Here is a 24,405-nt window from a genome sequence, read left to right as displayed (position 1 = left end):
AGAGTTAAAGTTTCAGAATTAAAAGGTCAAATCCTGATGACAGCTTATCAACCCAAAATGTTATCCATTTCTCCGTGGATGCTGCCTGACCTGCTGAATATTCCCCAACACTGTGTCAGAGTTGAGCTCTTCTTTTCTTGTCTCAACATCTTCCTCTACCACCAACTTTTCTCATTTCCATTCTGCCCCACAGTGATATCACTGGGGAGTGGAGGGCATGGGTTTAAGGTAATTATTAAGATTAAAGGTGGGGGAGGTTAAACAAAGGGTGACAAAGATATGAAATTTTCTTCCTGACTGAGTGGCAAAGGCAGATATTATCAGCACAAACTCTTGAACATCTGGCTCTAACATACAAGTCCGCAATTGCACTTGTTCACATGCAGGGATACAATTTGTTGTACAAGTGACAAACGTCTACCTGTCCACTTCATCTCGAAGCACTATATTACATTTCTTCAAGGCTTTTATAGCAAACAGTCTCTTTGTAAACTTATATTCTGCAAGAAGCACCTAGAAAACAGAAAAAAATATTAGGACAGAAATACCATCATTTAGCTACAAGTTTTTGAATGAAATCCCCATACCCTCAGTTGTGCCAAAGGATCCCATAGGTGTCAAATATATTTCTGTCCTTCGTGGGAAATGAATACATCCAGTTTTACTGAGGGACATGTTGTGTGAACAATTTTCCACTTCCAATTCAAGGATACAACAAATTTTAATGCTGCTAATAACTATTCACTCTGTCTCTACGCACTAAATATGACTTACTATTTTCAACTCTTGACAAACTTGGCTCCAGTGTTTACTATGCTAAACCCAAATTCATTATAAAGAAAGGGTTTTTAAATGCTTTTGATTCAGCACCTCAAACCATTACACCTCCAAATATAGTAAATTTTCCCAATAACATAACCTTCATATTCTAAATATGTGCAGCAAACCCTAGAGTCAAACAAATTGTTATTCATTTAGCTAACACGATAAACATTGCAAAACCAAATGCCTTGTTTGATTTCAGAAGACAAAAAGCTTCAAAAAAAAAGTCACTGAGACTATAAATTAATAGACGGTGAATAACTATTAGATATACAGAGCAAGTTTATGGTTAAATTTTATTGCTTGGTTTGTTATAAGAAACAATAAATCTTCCAATTCAATACCAAAGGAAACTGAATGTTGAAATTGTTCCCATGTCTTACAGCAGCACAGCAGTAAAGGGAAAAATAACATGCATTCACACAAGATTGTTGTGGATGGGTTATGAAGAAAGAGATCCTAGTCAAGATCTGCCTAGTAGACACAATTTCTCCTAGCATCTAAACAATGAGCAGATAGTTTCTCCGACTTTCAGAAAGACACCTCACGTCAGCAGTTAATATCAGAATGTGAAGTGAATTGGGACTAATAGAAATTGATAGATATTTTTAAAGTCGAACATACAAAAAAAAACAAAAATCTTGCAGAAGTGCTTCCAGCAATTTAAAATAATGATTGACAGGCATGAATGGGAAAAGGAAGAAGAGGAAAATGATTCTGCCCCTGAATTTTGGAGAAAAAGGGGAAAACTGTGCTGAAGAAACACTGAAATGGGATCTTACACGTGTCTTTTCCTAGCTAATCAGAAAGATAAATTTGTACAATTTGAAACAAGGGATTCGTGCTGTTACCACTGCTGAACATGTTCACAGTACTAATCAAAGTGGCTCTATTCAAAAATCAAGCCTCATCTCATTTAATATTAAAATTTCTCTAGAGATGAAATTAATGCTCCATACCAAATGGTAACTTACAACAGTCAACACTGCATTTCTGAATGTTCCTAATACTATGTCAGATATACAACATGCAAATGTTAATATATTATAGGGAAAAAATCATCATGCCCCATCAAATTTATGGTTGTAATCAGATACACAAGTAAAATTTCACAGATAATTTATGAACAGGGAAAAAGTCTTTTGCTATATCAAAACCATATACCTGTTAACATATCCAGGGACTTACAAGATAAACTACTAAAATAACTCAGGTGGTGAAGGCAGAGGCATTGTTTGCTCCAGACTCCAGCACCTGCAGCCTCTTGTCCCTCCATTTTCAAGTTAAACAACTGACAATAATGCTAAGATCACCTTTCACCAGCTTAACAAAAATTCAATTTGATATACCTAGGAAGTAGTTAATCTATTGAATTATTAAATCTAATCTAAATTGTAGAATGTTAAGAGAAGGCGCTAAACAGCAAGGTACTAAAAAGGTGACAGGAAGATTATAAATACACCCATACCTTTCCAAAATGACCCTGTCCAAGCAAGGCCAAACAGCAGAAATCTTCAAAATGTAAGGTCTGCAGTCTGTGAAAAAAAAAAGTGAGAATATTTTAAGAACTACCACAATTAGCCAAGAACAGACTAATTAGTCTTGATAAACTTAACACTGTTGTGGATTTGACCATGTTTCTTTCCTTCAATTAATTGAAGAAGCCTGGAAGAACTTATTATCCACGCTCATACATGAAATATTATCACTTAAGGTAGTGAGTGAAATATTGGAGACAACCATTCAATCACAGAGCAAAATAAAATTTGATGGGGGAGGAAAGAGATGCAGGAGAAAATCAAAGTACGCAAAACAAAAAGAGGGCTATAGTCATGGATGTAATACAAATATGAAAGAGCAATCTAACATCTGGTGAAAAAACAAATTTATAGGCCAATTCAAAAATAATTCAGTCAAAGGCACTGGAATTCTACTGACTCAGCTGAAGTGGAGTTCAACCCAATTAAGCCGTCAGCCTTGTCAATGTTTTGTACATATGGCTAAGGTTCAGCCATTACCTTGGTGCAATGCAAACTTGATTGGATACATCTAGAAATTGGTTAATCTGTTGAGTTGCCATGTTTGTATCATTTTTAACTTCATCCTACAAAAGTGATAAACAACATTTGCATTAATTTTCTTACATGTGGTAAACAGAAGAATACTGTGGAGTTAAGTAACTGTCTTTTGGGTAAGTGAATGTATTGAGCAAAAGTACAGGTGGTTTATTTGCTTGCTTATCTGATTATCTCAGTGAAACAACACTTCAATTTTAAAATTCCTAAACAAAATCTCTTTGTTATTGTCCCTCTCTATTGCTAATTTTCTTCAACACCATAATTCTCAGAGGACAGTATTTTGCCAGTTCCAATCTCAAATATCCCAAACTTCAAATCATTCCACCATTGTCATCTTAATGCTTTCAATTGCCAAGGTACTAAAAATGAGAATTCTTGCCATAAATCTCTGCTCGTTCATTCATTCTTTCAAGTGCTCCTTGAGATTGTTGACCAAGCTTTACTGCATTGATACCTTGTGCAGTTCTGCAACAATATTTTGTTTGCTAACGCTCTAAACTTCTTTAGGATATTTTACCCTATGTGAATAGAAGTTGCTGCTATGGTGATTACATATATAGCCTTTTATTTTCCAGAAACAACCCAAGGAACTTCAGCACAACAAGCTTTGAAATGTAATCCCTTACATGGGTCAGTTCAATCATTCATATTGAAAGAAGTGAAATGACCAGTTGGTATACTGCTAAAAGTGATACTGATTGAAGAACATTTGCTCTTGTTATCCACCTGATTTAACATGACGTATAGCTGCAATTAAAATGTTCTGCTTAAATCCTATGCTTATTTCAAATTATATAAATTTATAGATTTCAAGACTTCTTTCTTCTCTCTTCTACCCCACAAATCAAAAACATACTACTTTCTTATTTTACAGGCGAGTAATACTATTCCCTTCCCTCTCATCAATAACAGTTCCTTACCTGACTATTAATCAGTGCAAGTATCCTTTCGTCTGAAGCACTATTTATAAATAGCCAAGATGGCTTGGCAGGAGACTCGGGGCTGAAGTTTAGGCTGACAGATGTGAAGTCCCTACATAACATAAGCAGAATTAAATAATGGAGTCAGAGAGAAGTTCAGCACAGAGCCAGGTCCTTCAGACCGTCTTGTCCACGCTAAAACCAGTTAAACTGCCGACTCCCATTGACCTGCAACAGGATCAGAGCACTTCACAGCTCTCCATACCCCTACCATCCATACACCTATCCAAATTTCTCTTAGAAGTTGAAATTGAGCTTGCATGTATTGTGGCAGCTTATTCCACACTCTCACGACCCCGAGAGAAAAAGTTTCCCCTCATGTTCCCCTTAAATTTCTCACCTTTCAACCTTAAACCATGACCTCTGGTTGTAGATTCACCCAACCTCAGTGGAAAAAAGCCTGCTTGCATTTACCCTATCTCTACCCCTCATAATTTTGTATATCTCTATCAAATCTCCTCCCAATCTTCTACGTTCTAAGGAATACAGTCCTAACTGATTCAATCTTTCCTTATAACTCAGGTCCTCCAGACCTGGCAACATCCTTGAAAATTTTCTCTGTACTCTTTCAACCTTATTTACATCTTTCCCGTAGGTAGGTGACCAAAACTGCACACTATGCCTCAAAATACACCAACGTCTTATGCGACTTCAACATAACATCTCATCTCCTGTACTCAATACATTGATTTATGAAGGCCAATGTGCCGAAAGCTTTCTTTACAACCCTAACTACCTGTGACGCTATTTTCAACGAATTATGGACCTGTATTTCCAGGGCCCTTTGCTCTACCACACTCCTCAGTGCCCTACCATTCACCGTACAAGACCTACCTTGATCAATCGTACTGAAGTACAAACCCTTGCACATGTCTGCATTAAATTCCACCTGCCATTTTTCAGCTCATTTTTCCTACTGTTGGAGATCCCTCTGCAAGCCATGATAGCCTTCCTTGCTGTCCATTACACCCCCAATCATGGTGTCATCTGCAAATTTGTTGAGCCAGTTAACTACATTATCATCCAGATCAACAAAGGACCCAGCACTCCACTAGTCACAGTTCTCCAGTCAGAGGTAGAAATCTACTACCACTCTGGCTTCTCCCACAAAGCCAATATCTAATCTAATTTACTACCTCATCTTGAATGCCAAGCGACTGAGCCTTCTTGACCATCCTCCCATGTGGAACCTTGTCAAATTCCTTACTAAAGTCCATGTAGACAAAATCCACTGCCTTGCCTTCATCCACCTTCAAGGTAACTTCCTCAAACCTCTACAAGATTAGTTAGACATGACCTACCATGCTTGAAGACATGCTGACTATCCTTAATCAGTCCATGTCTATCCAAACACTTTACATCTGGTCCCTTAGAATAACTTTCCCACAACTGATGGCAGACTCAACGGCCTCTGATTTCCTGGTTTATGTTTAGAGCCTTTTTAAACAGAGGAACAACACTGGCTACCCTCCAATTCTCTGGTACCTCTCCTGTTGCCAAGGATGATTTAAATAACTCTGCCAGGCCACAGCAATTTCTGCACTTGCATACCGTAGGATCTGAGGGAACACCTTGCTAGGCCCTGTTGATTTATCCACCCCGATTTGCCTCAGGATAGCAAACACCTCCTCCTCTGTAATCTGTACAGGGTAATGAAGTAGATGCCGCTTTGCCTCACTTCTACAGACTCTGCCCATCTCCTGAGTAAATACAGATGCAAAAAAAATTAAGATCTCCCCCATCTATATAGTATTAATGGTAAGACTCTTGGCAGTGTGGAGGATCAGAGGGATCTTGGGGTCTGAGTCCATAGGACGCTCACAGCTGCACAGGTTGACTGAAGGCTGCCACAAGAGGACACAGGTTTAAGGTGCTGGAGAATAGATACAGTGGAGACGTCAGGGGTAAGTTTTTCACTCAGAGAGTGGTGAGTGCATAGAATGGGCTGCCGGCAATGGTGGTGGAGGCGGATACGATAGGGTCTTTTAAGAGACTTTTGGATAGGTACATAGAGCTTAGAAAAATAGAGGGCTGTGGGTAATCCTAGTAGGTTCTAAGGTAGGGACATGTTCGGCACAACTTTGCGGGCCGAAAGGCCTGTATTGTGCAGTAGGTTTTCTATGTTTCCATCTCTTTGGGCTCCACATATGATTACCATTCAGGTCTTCCAGATGACTAATTTTGTCCCTTCAACTTTTCTGCTAGAGTAACTTCATGCTTTATATTAGCCTTCGATTTCTTTCTTGTGTTCCCTTGCATTTCTTATACTCCATAAGCACCTCATTCAATCTACCTGCCTATACCTGCCACGAACTGCCTTTTTTTCCCCTCTTAACCAGACTCTCAATATCTTTTGAAAATCAAGGTTCCCTACACTTATCTTTACCTTCTATTCTGACATGCACATACACACTTTGAACTCTCAAAGTTTCACTTTTGAGGGCCGTCCACTTACCAAGTACACCTTTGCCAGAAAACAGTCTGTCTTATTCTACATTTGCCAGATCATTTCTGATACCATCAAAATTGGTCTTTCTCCAGTTTAGAATCTCCACCCATGGACCAGACCCATTTTTTTGCATATTTACTTTAAAACTAACGGCATTGTGGTCACTAGATTCAAAGTATTTTCCTACACAAATTTCTGTCACCTGCCCTGTCTCATTCCCTAATAGCAGATCCAATATCGCATGCTCTCTTGCCGAGATTTCTATGTACTGATGTGTAAAAATGAAATACCTAGACATCATAAGCACATTCATTTAATATTATTACCAATGTATTCAAATGTCTCCTCTTCCCTGGGAAAAGGCATCACAATAGGGTAAGTTACATCATCACAATATGCTTACATAGGCACTGTAAGCTGAAGTATTGAGTAGTATCCCCAGACATGCAAATGTGGCTGTATTTTTCTCTTTCTGATCGATGGTACTATGGTGAAATCTAATGCCTAAAAAAGTTTATAGCATCCAAAAGGTATCAACAACAACCTTCTTGGTTTAGATTTTTTGATACTAGAAAGTTTCCCATATTCAAAGAAGCCAACGACACACATGAACACTTGCTGGTAAAGGTTGTAGAAAATACTACTTTATTAGTTCAAATTTGAACAGATGTATCTTATGTAATGACCTGGTTAAGATTTTTACTGCTATGATGTAGGTATTTCATTTTATCAGTTCTGTAAAAACTGTGCTGCTTTCAGCATGTTTGGGTTTTCGGCTAAAGACAAGGGGCTATGTTCAACCTAGGAATGTTGTGTCAGCCAATCAGATTGGCGAAATTGGAAGAAGGTTCTAAAGAAAGCTGGGCGGGGAGAGATTTGTGAAGGGCTCCAGAGGGTTTCTGATCTTTTTGGTGGGAGCTAAGGATGGCTGAGGATGCCATGGGAAGGATCATTTCCATTGCACAAGGTGTTTTGTGCAGATGAATGGCTCCAGGGAGGAAGGGCCAGTTCTCCCCGAGAGAGCGCTCGTTTGTTTGAGGCAGAACGTGGTGTGTGCTTTCACGCAGACAGTGTCTGGAGCCTGAGTAAAAAGACAACTTCAAGATGAGCTCCAACGATGTGCACATTTAGACTAATTTAACTGTAATGGGCTCTTATTTTTTCCCCTTTTTCTTTTTCCTACTAACTGTTTGATAAAACTGAAATTTGTAAATATACTTTATAATGTTATCCGGTGCATGATTTGTTATCTCTTGCCAACCCTCAATTGTGCATAGGCAGTATTTACACAGCATTTGCTCAAATCGAGGTTTCTTTAATCGGAACATCACAATGTTCCCGTTTGGTTGAACCCCAAATCATACTGACCCTAGACACCCATTGTTTATGAAAGGTGGCCTTCTTGCTGCTGAATCCCGTGACCATTAGCAGGGCTGGCAATGAGCCAATTTCCATACGAGCCCGGTGAGGGGGCCGTACTTACTTTTGAGAACAGTAGGTCAAGATCAGCGTAGAAAAATTGTACTGCATCTCAGTTGGGGCAAGCAAAGATAGTTCCATTTGGGAGGAAGTGTGTTTCCTACCCAACACAATATACTTTGTATAATAAAAAAAGGATGGAATTTATTGGTAACTGATAAGACCAAAATCAATTTCAAAACTGCTAATGACATTTTGAATTCAAAAAATATTTGCAGCAGCGTTCTTGAAATCAGGTTTCCATTAACCATGAAGTTGGTATCCTCTAAACCAGGTGTTCCCAACCTGCGGTCTACAGATTCCTTGGTTAATGGTAGATACCCATGGAATAAAAAAAAGATTGCTCTAAACAGTGGCCACCCTTTAACAGCAACACAGCTCAAAGTCTCCTAATGCTGGAGCTTTTCCAACCCTAGTTACAGGCTTTGGAAACTTGGGAGTCATTTAATTATTTCTTTATTGGCCACACAATCTCTTACTTTTCAAGTCCTATGGTACAGCTCTCATTCACTTTAAATTCTTCCATTTACAACAGCTTCAAGATTCACAATAAGCTTGACCCCAGGTCAGCTAAGCAAGTTCAGATGTTGCCCACAAATCCCTTCAAAATGAGCTCTTCATCATACTAATGCTGACATTTTGCTACACTCTAAAATCAGCCCAGAGAGGTCATACCCATTTAAGTTAAAATTAATGGGTTGACAGAGAGTCCAAATAAATAATAGCAAGATCAAGTGTCTGACCAACATATTGGAACTAAAAGGTCACAAAATGTGTCCCATTGAGAAACGCAAAAAGACGAGCAAAGCTACTGAACACAGAAGTGTTGCTCATATAAAGTGCAAGATAAAAAATAAACACCTCCCTCATTTCATACCAATGTTTAGGACCCCAAATAAAGCTTTCACAAAAAGTAACCACTTACATTTTTCCGTTTCATATCTTGTGCATATCTGATGATGCCTTGGGGGAATTGGAAGCAGACTAGGAGGTCATTCTACAGAACGTCTGCATTTAGTCTGACTGTGACCCAAAGAATTCATTAGCATTGGAGGAGGTCGAAAGGAAATTCACCAGCCTAATTCCTGGGAATAATGGAGTTGCCCCATCAAGGAGAGGCTAGACTGTTTTGGGCTGTATTTCATAGTGTTAAGAAGAAAATGTTTGATCTTACTCAAACATAAGATCCCAAGGGGGTTTGACACAGTTGATACCAAAGTGTTTTCACTAGTGGAAGACAGACATGGGAAAAGGTTACAAAACTAAAAGAACACTTTTTTTTGTATTTGCACAGAATGTCTTCTTTTGCACATTGGTTTGTCAGTTTTTGTTTGTGTAGTTTTTCATTGATTCTATTGTATTTTTTTCTACTGTGAATGGCCATAAGAAAATGAAACGTAGGGTAGTATATGTGGATTTACATGTACTTTGATAATAAATTTACTTTGAACTAAGTTTGGGGGTACATAGAAATTTTCTCTCAAAAGGTAAGGCAGCGAATCTCTGGAATTACCTGGCACAAAGTTGAAGGCCATATTGTTAGATGTATTTAAGATTGAGATAGATAAATATTTGAAAGATTAAGGAATTGGTCGTATAGGGAAATGGCACAGAGGAGGAGCTGATGCCAGCATAGATTAGCCACGATCATACTGAACAGCAGGCAGGCTTCAAGGGCCTGGTGACACATTCTTGTCATTTTTATTGTGCTCTTGTATTTGTTTTTGTGTTTTTCCCTTTCCCAGACAGTGCTTCCTGATAATGGTTGTGCTTGTCATTTTAAGTTGTTCTACACCCATTTATTTTCTATTGCCATTTTTCTCTATTTTCAACTTTTAAGACTACCTCATGCAACTTGCCTCGATTGTGGTGACATGTTGCTGGAATTGTGCAGCGTGAAACTGGGATCCGCTGTAGGCAATGGTGGACTTGTTGTCATGGAGCTACACGGAGGCAGCATATTCATCATTAGGCGCCCCCAAGTGGCAATATTGATATTCATCTGTGATGCTCTCAGAAAGTGTTTCCCTGTGGAAAAAGCAAACTCTTCAAGTCAAGAACTCCTGTATATTCACATACTGAACACTTCGAGCAACACCAGAGCACCCAGCCCTTCCTCAGGTTTTTTTCCCTTTAATGCACTGGATTCTAATAGTGGCTTATCAGAACTGAATCAGAAAGCAAACATCTGACATTAAAATGGCAACATTGTAACCAAGCGTAGTTAGCACAACTCTTGACAGTGCTAGCATTTGGTAGATCAAGGTTCTATCCACACTGCTGTCTGTGAGGAGCTTGTGTGTTTCCTCCCACGTTCCAAAAGACCCATAGGTTAGGGTTAGTAAATTGTAAGGCATGTGACACTTGCAGGCTGCACCCAGCACATCCCTGAACTGTGTTGATCAATGTATTTCACTGTATGTTTTCATGTGCATGCAACAAATAAAGCTAATCTTTATTCTGCTCCCATGTCTTATGGTCTTTATTTTTTAATTTAGTGTTTAAAAGTTATCATTCTAAATTTGAGAGCTCAATGCTTGGAAATATTTGAAGGTACTGACCTTTCTGCTTGGGGAAAATACGATTCTGACGTCGTAACTTTGGTCCTCGATTGATAGCAGGATTACAGAAGGTCACCTGCAACATTCACAGCTAATTGAGCTTTGAAGAGCTTTTTATTAACACTGCAAATTGCAAATTAGTTCTTCTAATAACTTATGAAAAAAATTAAACTAGACTCTGGGCAAGTTTCAAACTACGTATTTCAGAGAGTGGGTTGGTACTGTAGATGAATTACACAGATTCCAACTTATCCACACCATTTTGGATTTAAGCAGAGCACAAGTATTCACCGTGACGAGCACAATCTGGTGGTGGGGGAGGATCAGAGAAAGTTGTAAACTCAACTAGCTCCATCATGGGCACTCCCCAGCGTCCAGGAAACCTTTAAAAGGTGATGCCTCAAAAAGGCAGCATCCATCAAGAAGGGCCCTCATCACCCAGAACATGCCCTCTTCTCATTGCTACCATCAAGGAAGGGGTACAGGAGGCTGAAGACACACATTTAACGTTTCTTTCCTCCGCCATCATTTCTGAATGGATGATAAACCCAAGATCACTACCTCAGTATTTTGTTTCCCTTTCTTTTTGCACCGCAAAACAACAAACTTCACAACATATGCTGATGATTAAACCTGATTCAATCACAGTATGGGAGAGATATTTTTGGTCTCTCCAGTCTATTCCCACATCTCTGTCAGTACAGCATAAACTCACTTGTCCGTAATGGCAGTCAAGCTCCAGGAAGAAAAACAAACTTACCTCTGCGGAAAGTATCCCCTGTGGCTCCAAGGATACAGTCATTGCGTGGCACTGATTGTCTAGAAATTCTTCAAGTCGTAGGAACTTTACCGCACATAGTTCTCGACAATCCCGCCAGTAAACAGCAATTTCCAACTCACGATTCTATGTGGCAGGAAACCAAGCATGTACAAGTTCATGTTGTATCTGTATATTCTTTAAGCTGAGTTCTAAACACTTTACGACAAAAAATAGGAATTCTATTCAAAGCAGCAAAAAAAAAATGGGGTCGCAGATTTACTTAATAGTTAATGTTTTTAAAGATTCCTTGCATTTCCTACATGACTGTACCAATAACCTTCATTTAAAAATATTCAGAAGTGTATTGATGAAGTACATGGGTCTCCAGTAGCAAGTGGCTCTGTAACTAATGAGTGTAGTGAGAAGGAATGAGACCAAGAATCTGCTTTCTGAACACAAGAGGAATTTAAAAGCTGTAAATTTTATTATGGGGATGGCCTGATGGCTGTAGGGCCAAGAATACTATTCTACTATTCCAGGTTCACTCTTTACTAACAGTTAAATTTGATATTGCACTTTCTTGACAAGTGAAGATATTTCTAGTACACATGCTGCAAGCTTACATAGCCAATTGATTTTTGGCTTAATAATTTTCCTAATTCCTGCCCTACTCACAATAACAGTGACCACATCAAAGCACTTCAATATGTTTTGGTATAGCCTCTGCAAATGCTAAATCAAGTATTCTTTTTTGCAAATTATTGAACTATAGAGATACGATCATTATTTTAATATGATGCTCTTCTTAGGCAATCTCTCAGCGTTAAGAGCAATTTGCTTCTTGTCCAGTTTTGGAGATTCCAAGTTGACTAATGAATCCAGTATGAGAACCACAGATAAAGCAGGTTGCACCTGATTCAGCAAGTCTAGTTTGAGATCATTTCCTTCTTATTCCATATACACATGACCTGTGGATTTAATGTGTGGACTCAACATCCTCAATACTATCTATATGGTCTTCTTCCACTGAGTAGTCATGGAACAGATCTCCAGGAGTGAATGGTGATGTGAAAGCACACTTGTCTAGATTGAACTCTACCTGCCACTTCTCAGCCCAGCTTTGCATCCTATCAATGTCCTGTTGTTACTACAATTTTCTGCACCATCCACAATAACTTTTGTGTCATCTGCAAACTTACTAGCCCATCTTTCTACTTCCTCATCCAAGTCATTTATAACAATCACAAAAAGCAGAGGTCCCAGAACAAATGCCTGCAGAAAACCATTGGTCAGAAATCTATAGGCAGAATACACTCCATCTACTATCATAATCTGCCTTCCGTCGGCAAGTCAATTCCAAATTCACACAGTCAGATTTCCCTGGATCCCATGCCTCATGACTTTCCAAATCAGCCTACCAAAGGTTACTTTGCCGAATACCTTACTAAAATCCACATACACATCCCTGATTTATCTTTATTAATTTGTTTTGTCACTTCCTTGAAAAAGTCAGTCATGTTCATGAGGTATAACCTGCCCCTCACAAACCCATTCTGACCATCCATAATCAGACTATGTTTTTGCAAATCTTGTCTTCAGGAATTTTCTCCAAAAGCTTGCTCACCAGTGAAGTAAGCCCCACTGGTTTACAATTTCCAGTTTATCAATTTTAACTTTCTTGAACAAAAAATAATATTTGCCACCCTCCAACATATGTGTAGAATTCCATGGGGTTTTCCTTAATTCTATTTGCTAAGGCCTTCTCATGTCCCCTTCTAGCTCTAAGTCCTTTCTTAAGTTCTTTCCTGGCAACCTTATAACTCTCAAGAGCCCTGCTTCCTTCTTCCTCCTCACTACATGTTCCATTTCTCTTATCAACAACAGTTCCTTCAGCCATCTTCCTTCCCCTGCCTTAATGAGGCAAACCTATCCAGAACCCCATGCAAGTGCTCCCTAAATAACCTCCATGTTTCAATTGTACATTTCCCTGAGAACTTTGTTCCCAATTTATGCTCCCAAGTTCCTGCCTAACGAATTAGCCATCCCCCAATTAAATACTTTCCTTTGCTATCTATTCCTGTTCCTGTCCAAGGTTATGCTAAAGGTGAGGGAGTTGTGGTCACTGTCTGAAGTTCTCACCCACTGAGAGATCTGTTATCTGAGCAGTTTCATTGCCTAGTACTAGATCCAGTATGACATCCCCAGTCTCCCTGGACACACCTAACAATTTTTTATTTTTTTTTACTATCAAAGCCAGTTGCACTAAGGAGGTGCCAAACAATATTGGGGAAGTTGAAATCACCAATGACAACAACCAATGAAAGATATCCCTCCTTGGAGAGGGATCTGCATCAGCTGAAAAAATGGGCTTTAAAAAAAAAAAGGCAGATGGAACTTAATTCAGACAAGTGTGAGGTTTTGCACTTTGGTATGACTAACCAGGGTAGATCTTACACGGTGAACAGTAGGGGATTGGGGAGTGTGGTAGAACAAAAGACTCTGAGAATACAGGTGCATAATTCATTCAAAGAGATGTTACAGGTAGATAGGGTCTTAAAGAAAGCTTTTGGCACATTGGCCTTCATAATCCAATGTACTGAATACAGAAGATAGGATGTCATGAAGTTGTACAAGACGTTGGTGAGGCCTAATTTGGAGTATTGTGTGCAGTTTTGGTCACCTACCAACAGAGTACAGAGAAAAGTTACAAGCATGCTGCTGGGTCTGGAAGACCTGAGTTATAAAGAAAGACTGAACAGGTTAGGACTGTAACGTGAAAGATTGAGAGGAGATTTGATAGAGATATACAAAATTACGAAGGGTATACATAGTCAAGCAGGCTTTTTCTACTGAGATTGGGTGGGACTACAACCAAAGGTCATGGATTAAGGGTAAAAGATAAGAAGTTTAAGGGGAACACGAAGGGAAACTTCTTCACTCAGAGTTGTGAGTGTGTGGAAAGAGCTGCCAGCACAAGTGGTGCATGCTCGATTTCAACGCTTAAGATAGGTACATGGATAGTAGGGATATGGAGAGATGTGGTCGATGGCAGTAGGCAGTTTAAATGTTTTTGCTATGGACTAGATGGGCCAAAGGGCCTGTTTCTGTGCTGTATTTCTTGATGACTCTATAACTCTTAAAACCTAATCTAGTTTTCTTTAAATGTAATTCAGCATTTTTTAAATCCACTATCTTCTTAGAGCACTCCACATTTAATGAGGAAATTGTATTGTACTGTTAAAAGCTTGATTTTTATTACACTCCAGTTATTTACTCCAGCAGTGAAAACCAGCTTTCAATCCTATTTACCTCAAGACCACCCACTTAAATAACAATCACTCCTCCTAGAATCAAGTTTCTACTTGACTTGTTTTGTAACCTATTAATAAATATCTTGTTTTCTTTACAATACTACCACAATTAAATGATTACCATTGTAATTTTGGAAAATCTCTCTGTACTCTTTCCTGGCCCTAAAATTCTTCCCAAACTATTGTACACAATTTTGGACAATTTAACTGCAGTCAAACATTAATTTGTAAATGTTTACCATGGCTTCAGAGCTCTAACCAAAACCATGAATACAAAATTCAGATCATGCTAGCTCAGAGGTAAACTGCTATTCATATCAATATTAAAATATTGATACCCTGTTCAGTTCAATGCTGAAGGTCTGATCCCAGGCTTGATTCTTCACTGAACACCAGTGTGTTTGTCCCACAATTCGATTGTCCAATTTCAAAACAGCACTCACTTCAGCTAAAGTTTAAAAAAAAACACAAGATTAACTCGGTCTTCAAGTTTATTCCTGTTTTCATTAGTAGATATTGTAAAGATATATGTGTTTATATATTGTATCACATAATCTAGGCAAGGAAGGCTGGCAATGGTGGGGGACACTTTACCTATCTGGAATCTGCATAGCAAAGGGCACACCCAAGATGAAGTACAAATTCCACAACCAAATGCCTCCCCACCACTAAAAAAAAACAAAATAACTGAATACTCACTACTTTGCTCTTCTGATTTTAAAAATCGACTTGTTGTATTACATCCATGAACATTAATCCCAGCCCGTGTCTTGACAGATGACAGAGATGTTTCTGGACTAGCTGAAGCATTTCTCAACCACAAACAACATGGGACATTTTCAAGAAGATGCTGGCATCCTATTAATTTCACTTCTAATGTTCCTGTGGAATTAGGTTAGGAAATAAATGTACTACACATTACTTCTTGGAATATGTATGGATGACAAAATATTCTCCAAACCTATCAAACTATCAGGACAAAACCACAGGAATTGTCATGGTGGTACTTGTTTCTCTGGAAGAACACAGAGAAAGATTAGGAGACTTCCCATTAACAGTAGATGGCAGGGGGTGGGGGGACTATAATCTCGATTTCTTATGCTGCTCAGATCACAAACAGAATTGGGGAAACACAGTTAGCCTAACATTATTACAGTGCAAGTGACCCAAGTTCAATTCCTGGCACTGTACATTCTCCTGGTGATTAAAGTGGGCTTCCTCTGGGTGCTTTGATTTTCTCCCACATTTCAAAGATTTAAGAGTTTGTAGGTTAGTTGTCCAATGGGTGCAATTGGGTGGCATGAGCATCTCTAAATACATAAAATGAATAAATCCTATTAACATAACAGCAATCTTTCTCGCTAGCCATTTGGAAATGAGAAAATAAAGAGCTTCTACCTGTTAGTGCTGCTGATTTAATGAAGACCAAAGTGTGGTATGAAGCACCAACAGGAGTTAGTACCATTGATGGTGAATTCACCGTTTTCAACTCTTCTTTGATAACTGCCTGGAGGTAATGATCATTAGGGAGTTCTCTTAGGCGACACTCCAGTGACATACGAAGCAGATTTATTTTTTGGGCTGACTCCCACAACTGTGATTGTGCCTGATGTCAAAACAAACATTTGTCAAAAACAATACTTATTTCACACTGAAAACTATTATATTTTAAAGCAAAGTTAGTTTATGAATTTGCTTTTATGTTCAACTTGTTCTTTGCCCATTCAGAAGGGAAATTTACACTGAGGTGGTAGTACTCTACTTGCATTGATACCTAGGGTTGGCATCAGAAATCTTTCATTCTGCTCGTTTATGCAATGGAAGTGGTTGTTGCCCTTTCTGTCTGTCCAAGTGCACATCACACCCAAAGGCATGTCATGGGAGATTATCAGACCTTCACCCTCAAGAGGATTTTTAAAAATAACAAGAAATGGCAAGAGATTTGAAGAGGCGGTTGCTCACAAGACTACCTGAAAAGCTGGAAGTGTGCTCATAAATAGCAAAAGGAAATGGCAGATTAGTATTGCAGGATAAAAAGGGCAGCATAATTGTGTATATTTATGTAAATAAGTTAATATGATCAGAGAACTTCATCACACCATGCAGGTACGTGTGCAGAATTGAGCAAAGTAAGCACCAAAGCTTGAAGTTCTCATGATTTGAAACTGTTATTAAGTAGAAGTGACCAGGATTCCTGTTGTATCCAGGACCCATCTTAGCAAGTGTTACAATGGATGGCTCTGAGGCACAGTGGAATAAATCTAAGAAAAGGAGATTTAAATGAAGGCAATCACTTTGAAATTTGCCCATTAAGGAGAGCTTACATAGCTAATGACAGGAAAGAGTGCAACTTGCAGAGGATGCTGTACAAATTGCAACTGAGGTTTGACAGGTGGAAAAAGTCATGGAGATTTAGATTTAGTGGCACAGAGACATACTGTACTTTTCATTATTTAAAAAAAAGGGTCCATCTACCTGGTCAGGAAGATACAAAAGGTACCATATTATTTTTCAAAATTCCTTACACAACTGTTTGCCAAAAGATTTGCATAGGTGTTCTAAAAATAATAGTTAATACAAACCATAAAAATTTTCTAAAGTGTTGGTACCATCAAATAATTTTTTGTTGATCATTTAATTGTAAGAGAAGTTATTTTAAAATTAAGACAAACTGTCAATGTGATGCTTCATCAATTGGATTTTACATGCACACTGTATAGATGAAGAGAGAATTCCTTCTTTAAAACCCCAAGTAACATTCAGCTATTTCCAGGCATAATTCCTTCCCAGAAATCTTCCCAGAAATGCAAATGTAGCACAATATTTGCAGTTTCATTTGAAGGTGCAAAAGTAATTTTCTTATATTTTTGCCCCAAGATAATGTATTGATTCTTTAGGTACTACCTATTCTTCTAGTGTCATCCAAAAAAAATTGTAACTTAAATAAAATTCCCACCATTTTGTCCTGATGAAGGGTCTTGGCCTGAAACATCAATTGTTTATTCCCCTCCACAGATGCTGTCTGACTTGCTGTGATCCTTCAGCATTTTCAGTGTGTTGCTCAAGATCTCCAGCATCTGAAGAATTTTTTGTGTCCCACTGCTTTCTACTTGTATTTCATTTCTTTGTTCAGATGAAAAATATCTAACTAAAATCACATTTTCCCACAAAAAAATATTGATTTCCTGTACACTTGTTCATTCATTCAGCTCAAATGGTGCAACTGTTTCAGAATAACGTACCTCAACCAGAACTCTCTTCTCCCGGTCCTTCTTTCCATCCAGCAACTTCATTGCATTTTTTGCACCAACTGCTACTGCAGACTCAACTCGAAGATGATGTCTCAGTTCTCCAATTCGCAGCTCCAGAGAACTGATGTGCCCTTGGTTGGAACACAGAACAAGCAGAAAATAAGATGAAATGTTAACATGCAGCTCATTCCATCCAACTGCTCTATTTATTTAATATGGTGACCTACAGCAAAACCAGTTTTTTTTTTTAATTTAAAATATTTTGGGATCTGGACATCCTTCGAAATGGCGGCATTTTATTGCCTATCACTTATGCCTTTCAGTAAGTGGTGGTGATCTGCTGCCTTGAACTGCACCAGTACTTCTGATGAAGGTAGATCCATGATGCCACTGGGAACAGATTTTTAGGAATTAGAGCCAGAGACAATGACTCTGAATCCTAAAAATTAGTCAAACAACCATTTCTGATAAGTTCAACTGTTCCAAGTACAAAGTAAAATTTATTATCAGAGTACATACTTGTCACCACATACAACCCCGAGATTGTTGATAATTGGTGATAACCGATCATGTTTGACATGGATGGAAACTCTACTTTGTACTGATTGTATGATGTAATCATCACGTTAAAAATTAGTTAACCAAAATTACTCTTGATGAGTAGCATCCTCATAGAAGGAGGAACCTGAAAATTTACAATATGTGTAATTTGCTCGTGGCATAAGAGGCACAAAAAAAACAAGCATTTGGCACAAAATACATAACACTCCAAATTCTAACTATAACCTAAGCACCACTATAGTAATATTCTATTACTATAGTAGCAAAATTAAGCAATAAAACTGATTTGATGGTCTCCTTTATTTCAGGAAGGGACAAGAAATTACTGATCACACCATGAAGAAATATTACAACTGGGCGTAGGAGCACAGATTACTACTCTGAACCAGGAGTTTCAAAGCTCTTCAAGCCAAGTGTTCATCACCCGAATTAGCGTTTTTCAACCACAAGGCGCAAATCCAAAATGGAACAGTTCCCACCCCCACAACATTGACAAATAAAGTCTCAAGTTCCATAAAATAGTTAATTTTTCTAACATGCATTTCCAGTTTCACTGCCTACCTAGAGTTTCATTGGCATCAACAGGTGTTCCAATAGTGCGAGTACCTTTGACGATCTGCATTCTGATTATATCAATCTTTATTTTACTGTCCTGCAACATCTGCTGTGCTGCCGCTAACATTTTACGATCCTGGCAACAATCACAGAACAATTGTTTTTAAGTATATCATGCTGAGAGGAAGCAATTAACATTCAACTACCAGACTTCACATAGATATTTAAATGAATTTTGCTTCTTGCAGCTGTATTTAAGCAGAAACAATAAAGCAGCTTCTAGTGAATGCGAGTAACAAGGAAAGTGGGGGATGCACCAATAAATTCTTAGCCACTGTGCAGCAGACATCTTCTCCTCTCCTCAGAAAGGGGAAATAAGAAGAGCAATCACAAAATCCCAGAGCAATCAATAATCTAGTCAGAAATGTTCTGTAATGACTGTCTTAAAGCATACAGCTGCTAAATCACTGAGACATGCATCATCAACACCAAGAGATGAAACAAAAAATTACTGCTGGACTGACTAAGCTGACAAACCAATCTCCAAGCCAATAACAAAGCAGCTATCACTTAATATTCATGTTTACAGAGAGCCAGGTATACACCTTGCAACATTAAAATGATCATTCTGATTCTTTTGAAGATTCAAAAGTGTGAAATATTAGCTTCAAACTTAATTCTTTCCAATTTGGCAATCAAGGAAATCCTTGCTAACCTTATCACTTAATACCAACTTTTTCTATTTTAACAAAACTATTTTGCATCTTAACATGTTCAAGGCTGCAATTTAAAATAAGCATGTGCAGTCTTATTTTAAATTATATCCATTGACAAGCAGGTTGCCTGATCCACCCTCCTGCTAAAGTCTCCTCAAAGTATGAAAACTAATGATGCAAGGTACCATTCTAAGTTCAGTCTTCTTCAGATGTCCCAACCAGGTGAGTTCAAGAGCAGAGAGCTTACCTTTGATGATCCATTTGAGTACATTTGGATCATATTTTCAGCTCCCTGTTTCACCTTCATTTCAATATTTAGCTGTCTCTTTAGAGCTGCAATTCGACTGCCCAATGGAGTTAGACACTGCTCCCAGCAGCAGGAGTCTGGAGATAATTCACCATCTGTAGAAATTAAATGTTAGCTTTGGATACTTTCTATTTATTCACCATAAACACAGGCTATCAGACAGATTAAAAGGAACCAAAGCGTTTGTTTATCTCTCATCCAAAAGAACTTAACATTACACCATTTTAAAAATTATAAAGTTTTATACAATATTATATTGTTAAACTTTGACTTTCAAAAAGACATTAAATCATCCAATCCGCTTGCCTACTGCAGTAGTTCAAACCTTGATAAAGATCCCACTGCGTCTTTAGTAAAAGTACAGAGGTCTTTTTCTGGAATCCTGAATAATACTATAGATGTTGTTTATTTCAACTCACTGGACTTCACAGTACCAATTGTGCAAGAAGAATTTTTACAAACTTTTGAGACAAGAAGCAATGCAAGAATTTTTCTTCCCCCAGCTGAAAACCATTATCTTATGAACAAGGGAAAATCTGCAAATGCTGGAAATCTGGGTAACACACACAGAATGCTGGAACTCAGCAGGCCAGGCAGCATCTATGGAAGGGAGTACAGTTGACATTTCAGACTGAAACCCTTCAGTAGGACTAAGACTATCTTATGAAGTCTCAATGAATCTTCTTTTACCTCTTACTGCATAAATTGTGTTAAGTGTATAAGTTATACTTCAAAGAGTGTGTGAAATTTAAAGGTATATTATATTGTCAGTCTTACAGAGATGGACTATCAAATCACAATAACTGAACTATAATGCACACAGTGAAAAATAAAATTGAAATATCAGATATGCAGCATCATAGGTCCAAGAGTATTTTTATGAACTCCTTCATTAATTTTGTTCTAAAACTGCATTGTTGTAATTGTACTAGGCTTACAATACATGTCATAAATCACTTTGATGGCATACAAGAAAATATTATAGAAAGTCACCTAGCAATGAATTGCTCAGTTTTTACTATGCAGCCACCTTCATACTAACATTATCCCAATTATCAGAATGCCCGTATGTTCTGTGTTGAATCAAGCAAGATCTTGCTAGTTCAGACATGCACCACTGCTTTTTTTTGGTAGATGAAATGGGCACTTCCCATTCTGATTGTGTTATGATAGAAGGCTTAAGGTAAGAAAATTCCCAAAAATCTCTCCAATTTCAGTTTTTTAAAAAAAAAATTCTCTCCCAAGAAAGTCTGAAAAACACAAATACTGTGAACACCGGAGAAAAGGATATACCTATGCACACATCATTTTCTTTTGGAAGGCCCTTCAATTTTAGAGAGAAAAAGTTCTTAAACATCCCCTATATCTTTCCCTACCTATATGAATGAGATCTGCCCTTTGCAAACAGTATACAATATGGAGAAATCTGAAACCCACAGTACAAAGCTTGCCCCTGCATCCGCCCATGGATGGCAGCAGTCAGGTATAGTACTCTAAATGTTCATTATCAAGGAAGTGAGAGTGGAGTGGATACATGTCAGAATGACAGGCTGGGGGGGGGGTGCGGGGTAAAAAGGATGCTCATCAAAAAGGAAACACACCTGATGAAGTTATATGAAGAATTGCAAGTGGAGGCTTGAGTGAAGCATAAATGACAACACCAATCAATAAAACAATTGCGCAGCACAGCAAGAAAACAAAAAGATGTCAGCTAAGCAGAATCTCAGACGTCCTAGAATATGTTATTAAAAGTTTCATTACTTTTGGATCAAATATAATGTTTTTGAGCTGTACACTCGTAGGTAACCAGGTGCTGCAATCCCGCCATTTACTCAGGGAAGATCCCACAACGTACTATAGCCATGTATTATACCACAGGGAGGGCCACACTCAGCCACCAAGCTAGCAAGAGTCAAGATCAATAACACAGCCTATATAAAAACATGTATGTGGCTAACTGTAGGACTGGTTAAGAGGAATACAGTACAAATCTAAATTGAAATTTAACCACCAGTTTGAGCAATGTTGTTTCTGCTGTTGAGGTTTAGAGAGAGGGTTGTCTCACCTCTCAGATTGTCCCTCTCCATGACGATCCGTGCATTCAGTTCCTGAAGCTCCCAATGCAGGCATTCCAATTTTTGATTTGAGATTTTCAGAATGTTTTCTATACATGCCAGATTTTTTTTATCTGTCGTCACCTTGCGCAAGTTCTCTGTACCTTCTTTGATTTTAAGCTCCTTTTGTATTTCACGCCGAATCCGACTTTTTACTCCTTCAAGTTTTTGCTGCATGTTGGGATTCAAGAAGTCAACTCCTTGGGTTAGATCTAACCCCTGACCCACCAGCAGCTGAGAAGCATAATTCTAAAAGATGAAGTTAACAGATAGCGACTTTCATTACTAAAGAATCAGAATTTAGTATCACCTGCATATGTCATGAAATTTGTTATCAATTTTAATTATTGTAGCATAAATTCTTCATGTGATATTGAATAAAAACAAAGTGATTTCATTTGCTAAAACAGTGGACACGCATCCACGGGTTGGAAACCTTATAATTCAAGAGATCGTTACATATAGCACCAATGATAGTTAACAAGCTTTTTTCAAATGAAATTTTGCTACTAGAACACAAAAAGGGTTTTTAGGGAGAGATGCAGAAAGGTAGAGGCAGAGCTGTATAGAGATGAAACCACAGCTTTTTGGCAGCTACAGGTACATCAGATGGAAATGGTTCAATTAAATACAGAGATAATTAAGAGGCCAGAAATGGAGCACAGCATATATCAGAATATTATAGGTCCATGACAGAGATATGGAGGATTTGGAAGTAGAAATTGTAACATCTCCTCCCAACATTGGGTCATCAAGCACAGGGGCTGATTGGCAAATGAGACTAGGTGCCAGCTAGTCATGGGCAAAGCTTTAAATGACAAAAGATTATCATGTATGGTTAAAGAATGTAGGAACAGAGGACATGATGCATGTAATCTGGAAATAGATATTTCCCTATTTTTGAAGCGTATTCCCAACCCACACCTTTTGTTTTGCTCTCTCAAAATTGGCCTGGGTTTATGCTGAGGTAAAAAAAAGTTATAGACTGTAAGAAGATATCAATGGATTGACACAGTGGGCAGAAAACTTGCAAAGAGAACAACACAAAAACGTAATGACAGGATACAGAGAAGTGTAGAAAAGAGGCATCTTGAAGTTCAGAGATTTAAACTCAGTTCTCTGAAACAGGAAAGATAGATAAAGTAATGAAAACAACATGTGTTATTTGTTTTTATTGACTGAAGCTTTGAATACAAAATCAGAGAAGTCATACTAAATTCTAAAAAAACTGATTAAGCTATCATACCGGCTACAGATCCAGTCAACTCACATTACAGCTGGAAACTAATAGCACAAGAAAGGATATGGAGGATATTATAAGACCATAAGACATAGCAGCAGAATTAGAACATTCAGTCCATTAAGTCTGCTCCGCCATTGAATCATGGCAGATTAAAAAAAAATCAACCCCATTCTCCTGCCTGCTTCCTATAACCCTTAACCCCTTTACCAATTAAGGACCTATCAATCTCCGCACCGAATGATGTGGCCTGTACAACCTTCTGTGGCAACAAATTCCACAGATTCATGGCCCTCTGGATGAAGAAATTCCTCATACGTTTTTTAAAGGGACATTCCTTTATTCTGAGGCTGTGCTCCGATGTTGCCAAGGATAAAAGATTTTAGCTAAGAGAGACCTGCTGGTATGGGATTGTTTTCTTTGAACAGAGGAGACTGACTAGAGATTTAACCAGTCTGTACAAGATGAGAATTTGGGTGAACAGAAAAATAATTACCTCATTTAGCAAGAGATCTCAATAATCAAAGGCCATGGGGTTTAAAAGCAGTTGATGAAAGTTCTTTAGTTTTATCATCCAAAAAAAAAGAAACAGGTTGGAGATGAAGGATTCTTGAATTTTTGCCTGAAAAGGCTAATCGAAGGATAAAACCTCATTCAATAAAAATAGCACATAGATGAGCACTTCACAAAATAAAACCAACAGAATTACAGATTAATTTGATGGCCAAATGGCCTCACAAATTTCTGATTTTCTAGATTCAGTGGAATAGTCAAGTCTAGAAGTAACAAATGCATGCATGAAGTGTATAGTGAACAAGATTGGGGAAGCCCAAAATTGGCAACAGAAATCGGTAGTTCTTCTAATGACACAGACATAAGGCTCAACATAATACCAAGTTCTGAACCATTTGATTTCATCTTAGTTCCTAAGCTTGCGCCAATGTTAGAAAACTTAATTATTGTTACCATAAACAACAGGAATTCTGCAGATGCTGGAAATTCAAGCAACACACATCAAAGTTGCTGGTGAACGCAACAGGCCAGGCAGCAACTCTAGGAAGAGGTGCAGTCGACGTTTCAGGCTGAGACCCTTCGTCAGGACCTTGGGTGTCGGCCTGAAACGTCGACTGCACCTCTTCCTAGAGATGCTGCCTGGCCTGCTGCGTTCACCAGCAACTTTGATGTGTGTTTATTGTTACCATATTTAATTGCAATGCATGT

At 38.3% G+C, this 24,405-nt stretch overlaps 1 protein-coding gene across 1 annotated transcript in view; it reads right to left on the bottom strand.

The window, feature by feature from the left end:
- LOC140186418 (serine/threonine-protein kinase N2-like) overlaps positions 1-22,155 on the bottom strand; it is a 32,766-nt gene extending 10,611 nt beyond the window's left edge. The window contains exons 1-12 of the mRNA XM_072240687.1: positions 21,896-22,155; positions 19,771-19,925; positions 18,814-18,943; positions 17,683-17,822; positions 15,839-16,046; positions 15,140-15,322; positions 14,779-14,888; positions 11,130-11,273; positions 10,370-10,445; positions 9,668-9,836; positions 2,291-2,357; positions 422-513 (exon numbers count right to left, since the gene is read on the bottom strand). Coding sequence (XP_072096788.1) covers positions 422-513; positions 2,291-2,357; positions 9,668-9,836; positions 10,370-10,445; positions 11,130-11,273; positions 14,779-14,888; positions 15,140-15,322; positions 15,839-16,046; positions 17,683-17,822; positions 18,814-18,943; positions 19,771-19,925; positions 21,896-22,121 — 1,700 coding nt within the window. The 5' untranslated portion in view covers positions 22,122-22,155. The remainder of the gene's footprint in view (positions 1-421; positions 514-2,290; positions 2,358-9,667; positions 9,837-10,369; positions 10,446-11,129; positions 11,274-14,778; positions 14,889-15,139; positions 15,323-15,838; positions 16,047-17,682; positions 17,823-18,813; positions 18,944-19,770; positions 19,926-21,895) is intronic.
- Positions 22,156-24,405: the final 2,250 nt, after the last annotated feature.

The sequence above is a fragment of the Mobula birostris genome, chromosome 22 (genome assembly GCF_030028105.1).
Source record: "Mobula birostris isolate sMobBir1 chromosome 22, sMobBir1.hap1, whole genome shotgun sequence".
NCBI lineage: Eukaryota > Metazoa > Chordata > Chondrichthyes > Myliobatiformes > Myliobatidae > Mobula > Mobula birostris.
The sequence above is the reverse complement of the archived record's forward strand: the minus strand, read 5'-3'. Positions and strand labels throughout refer to the sequence as shown.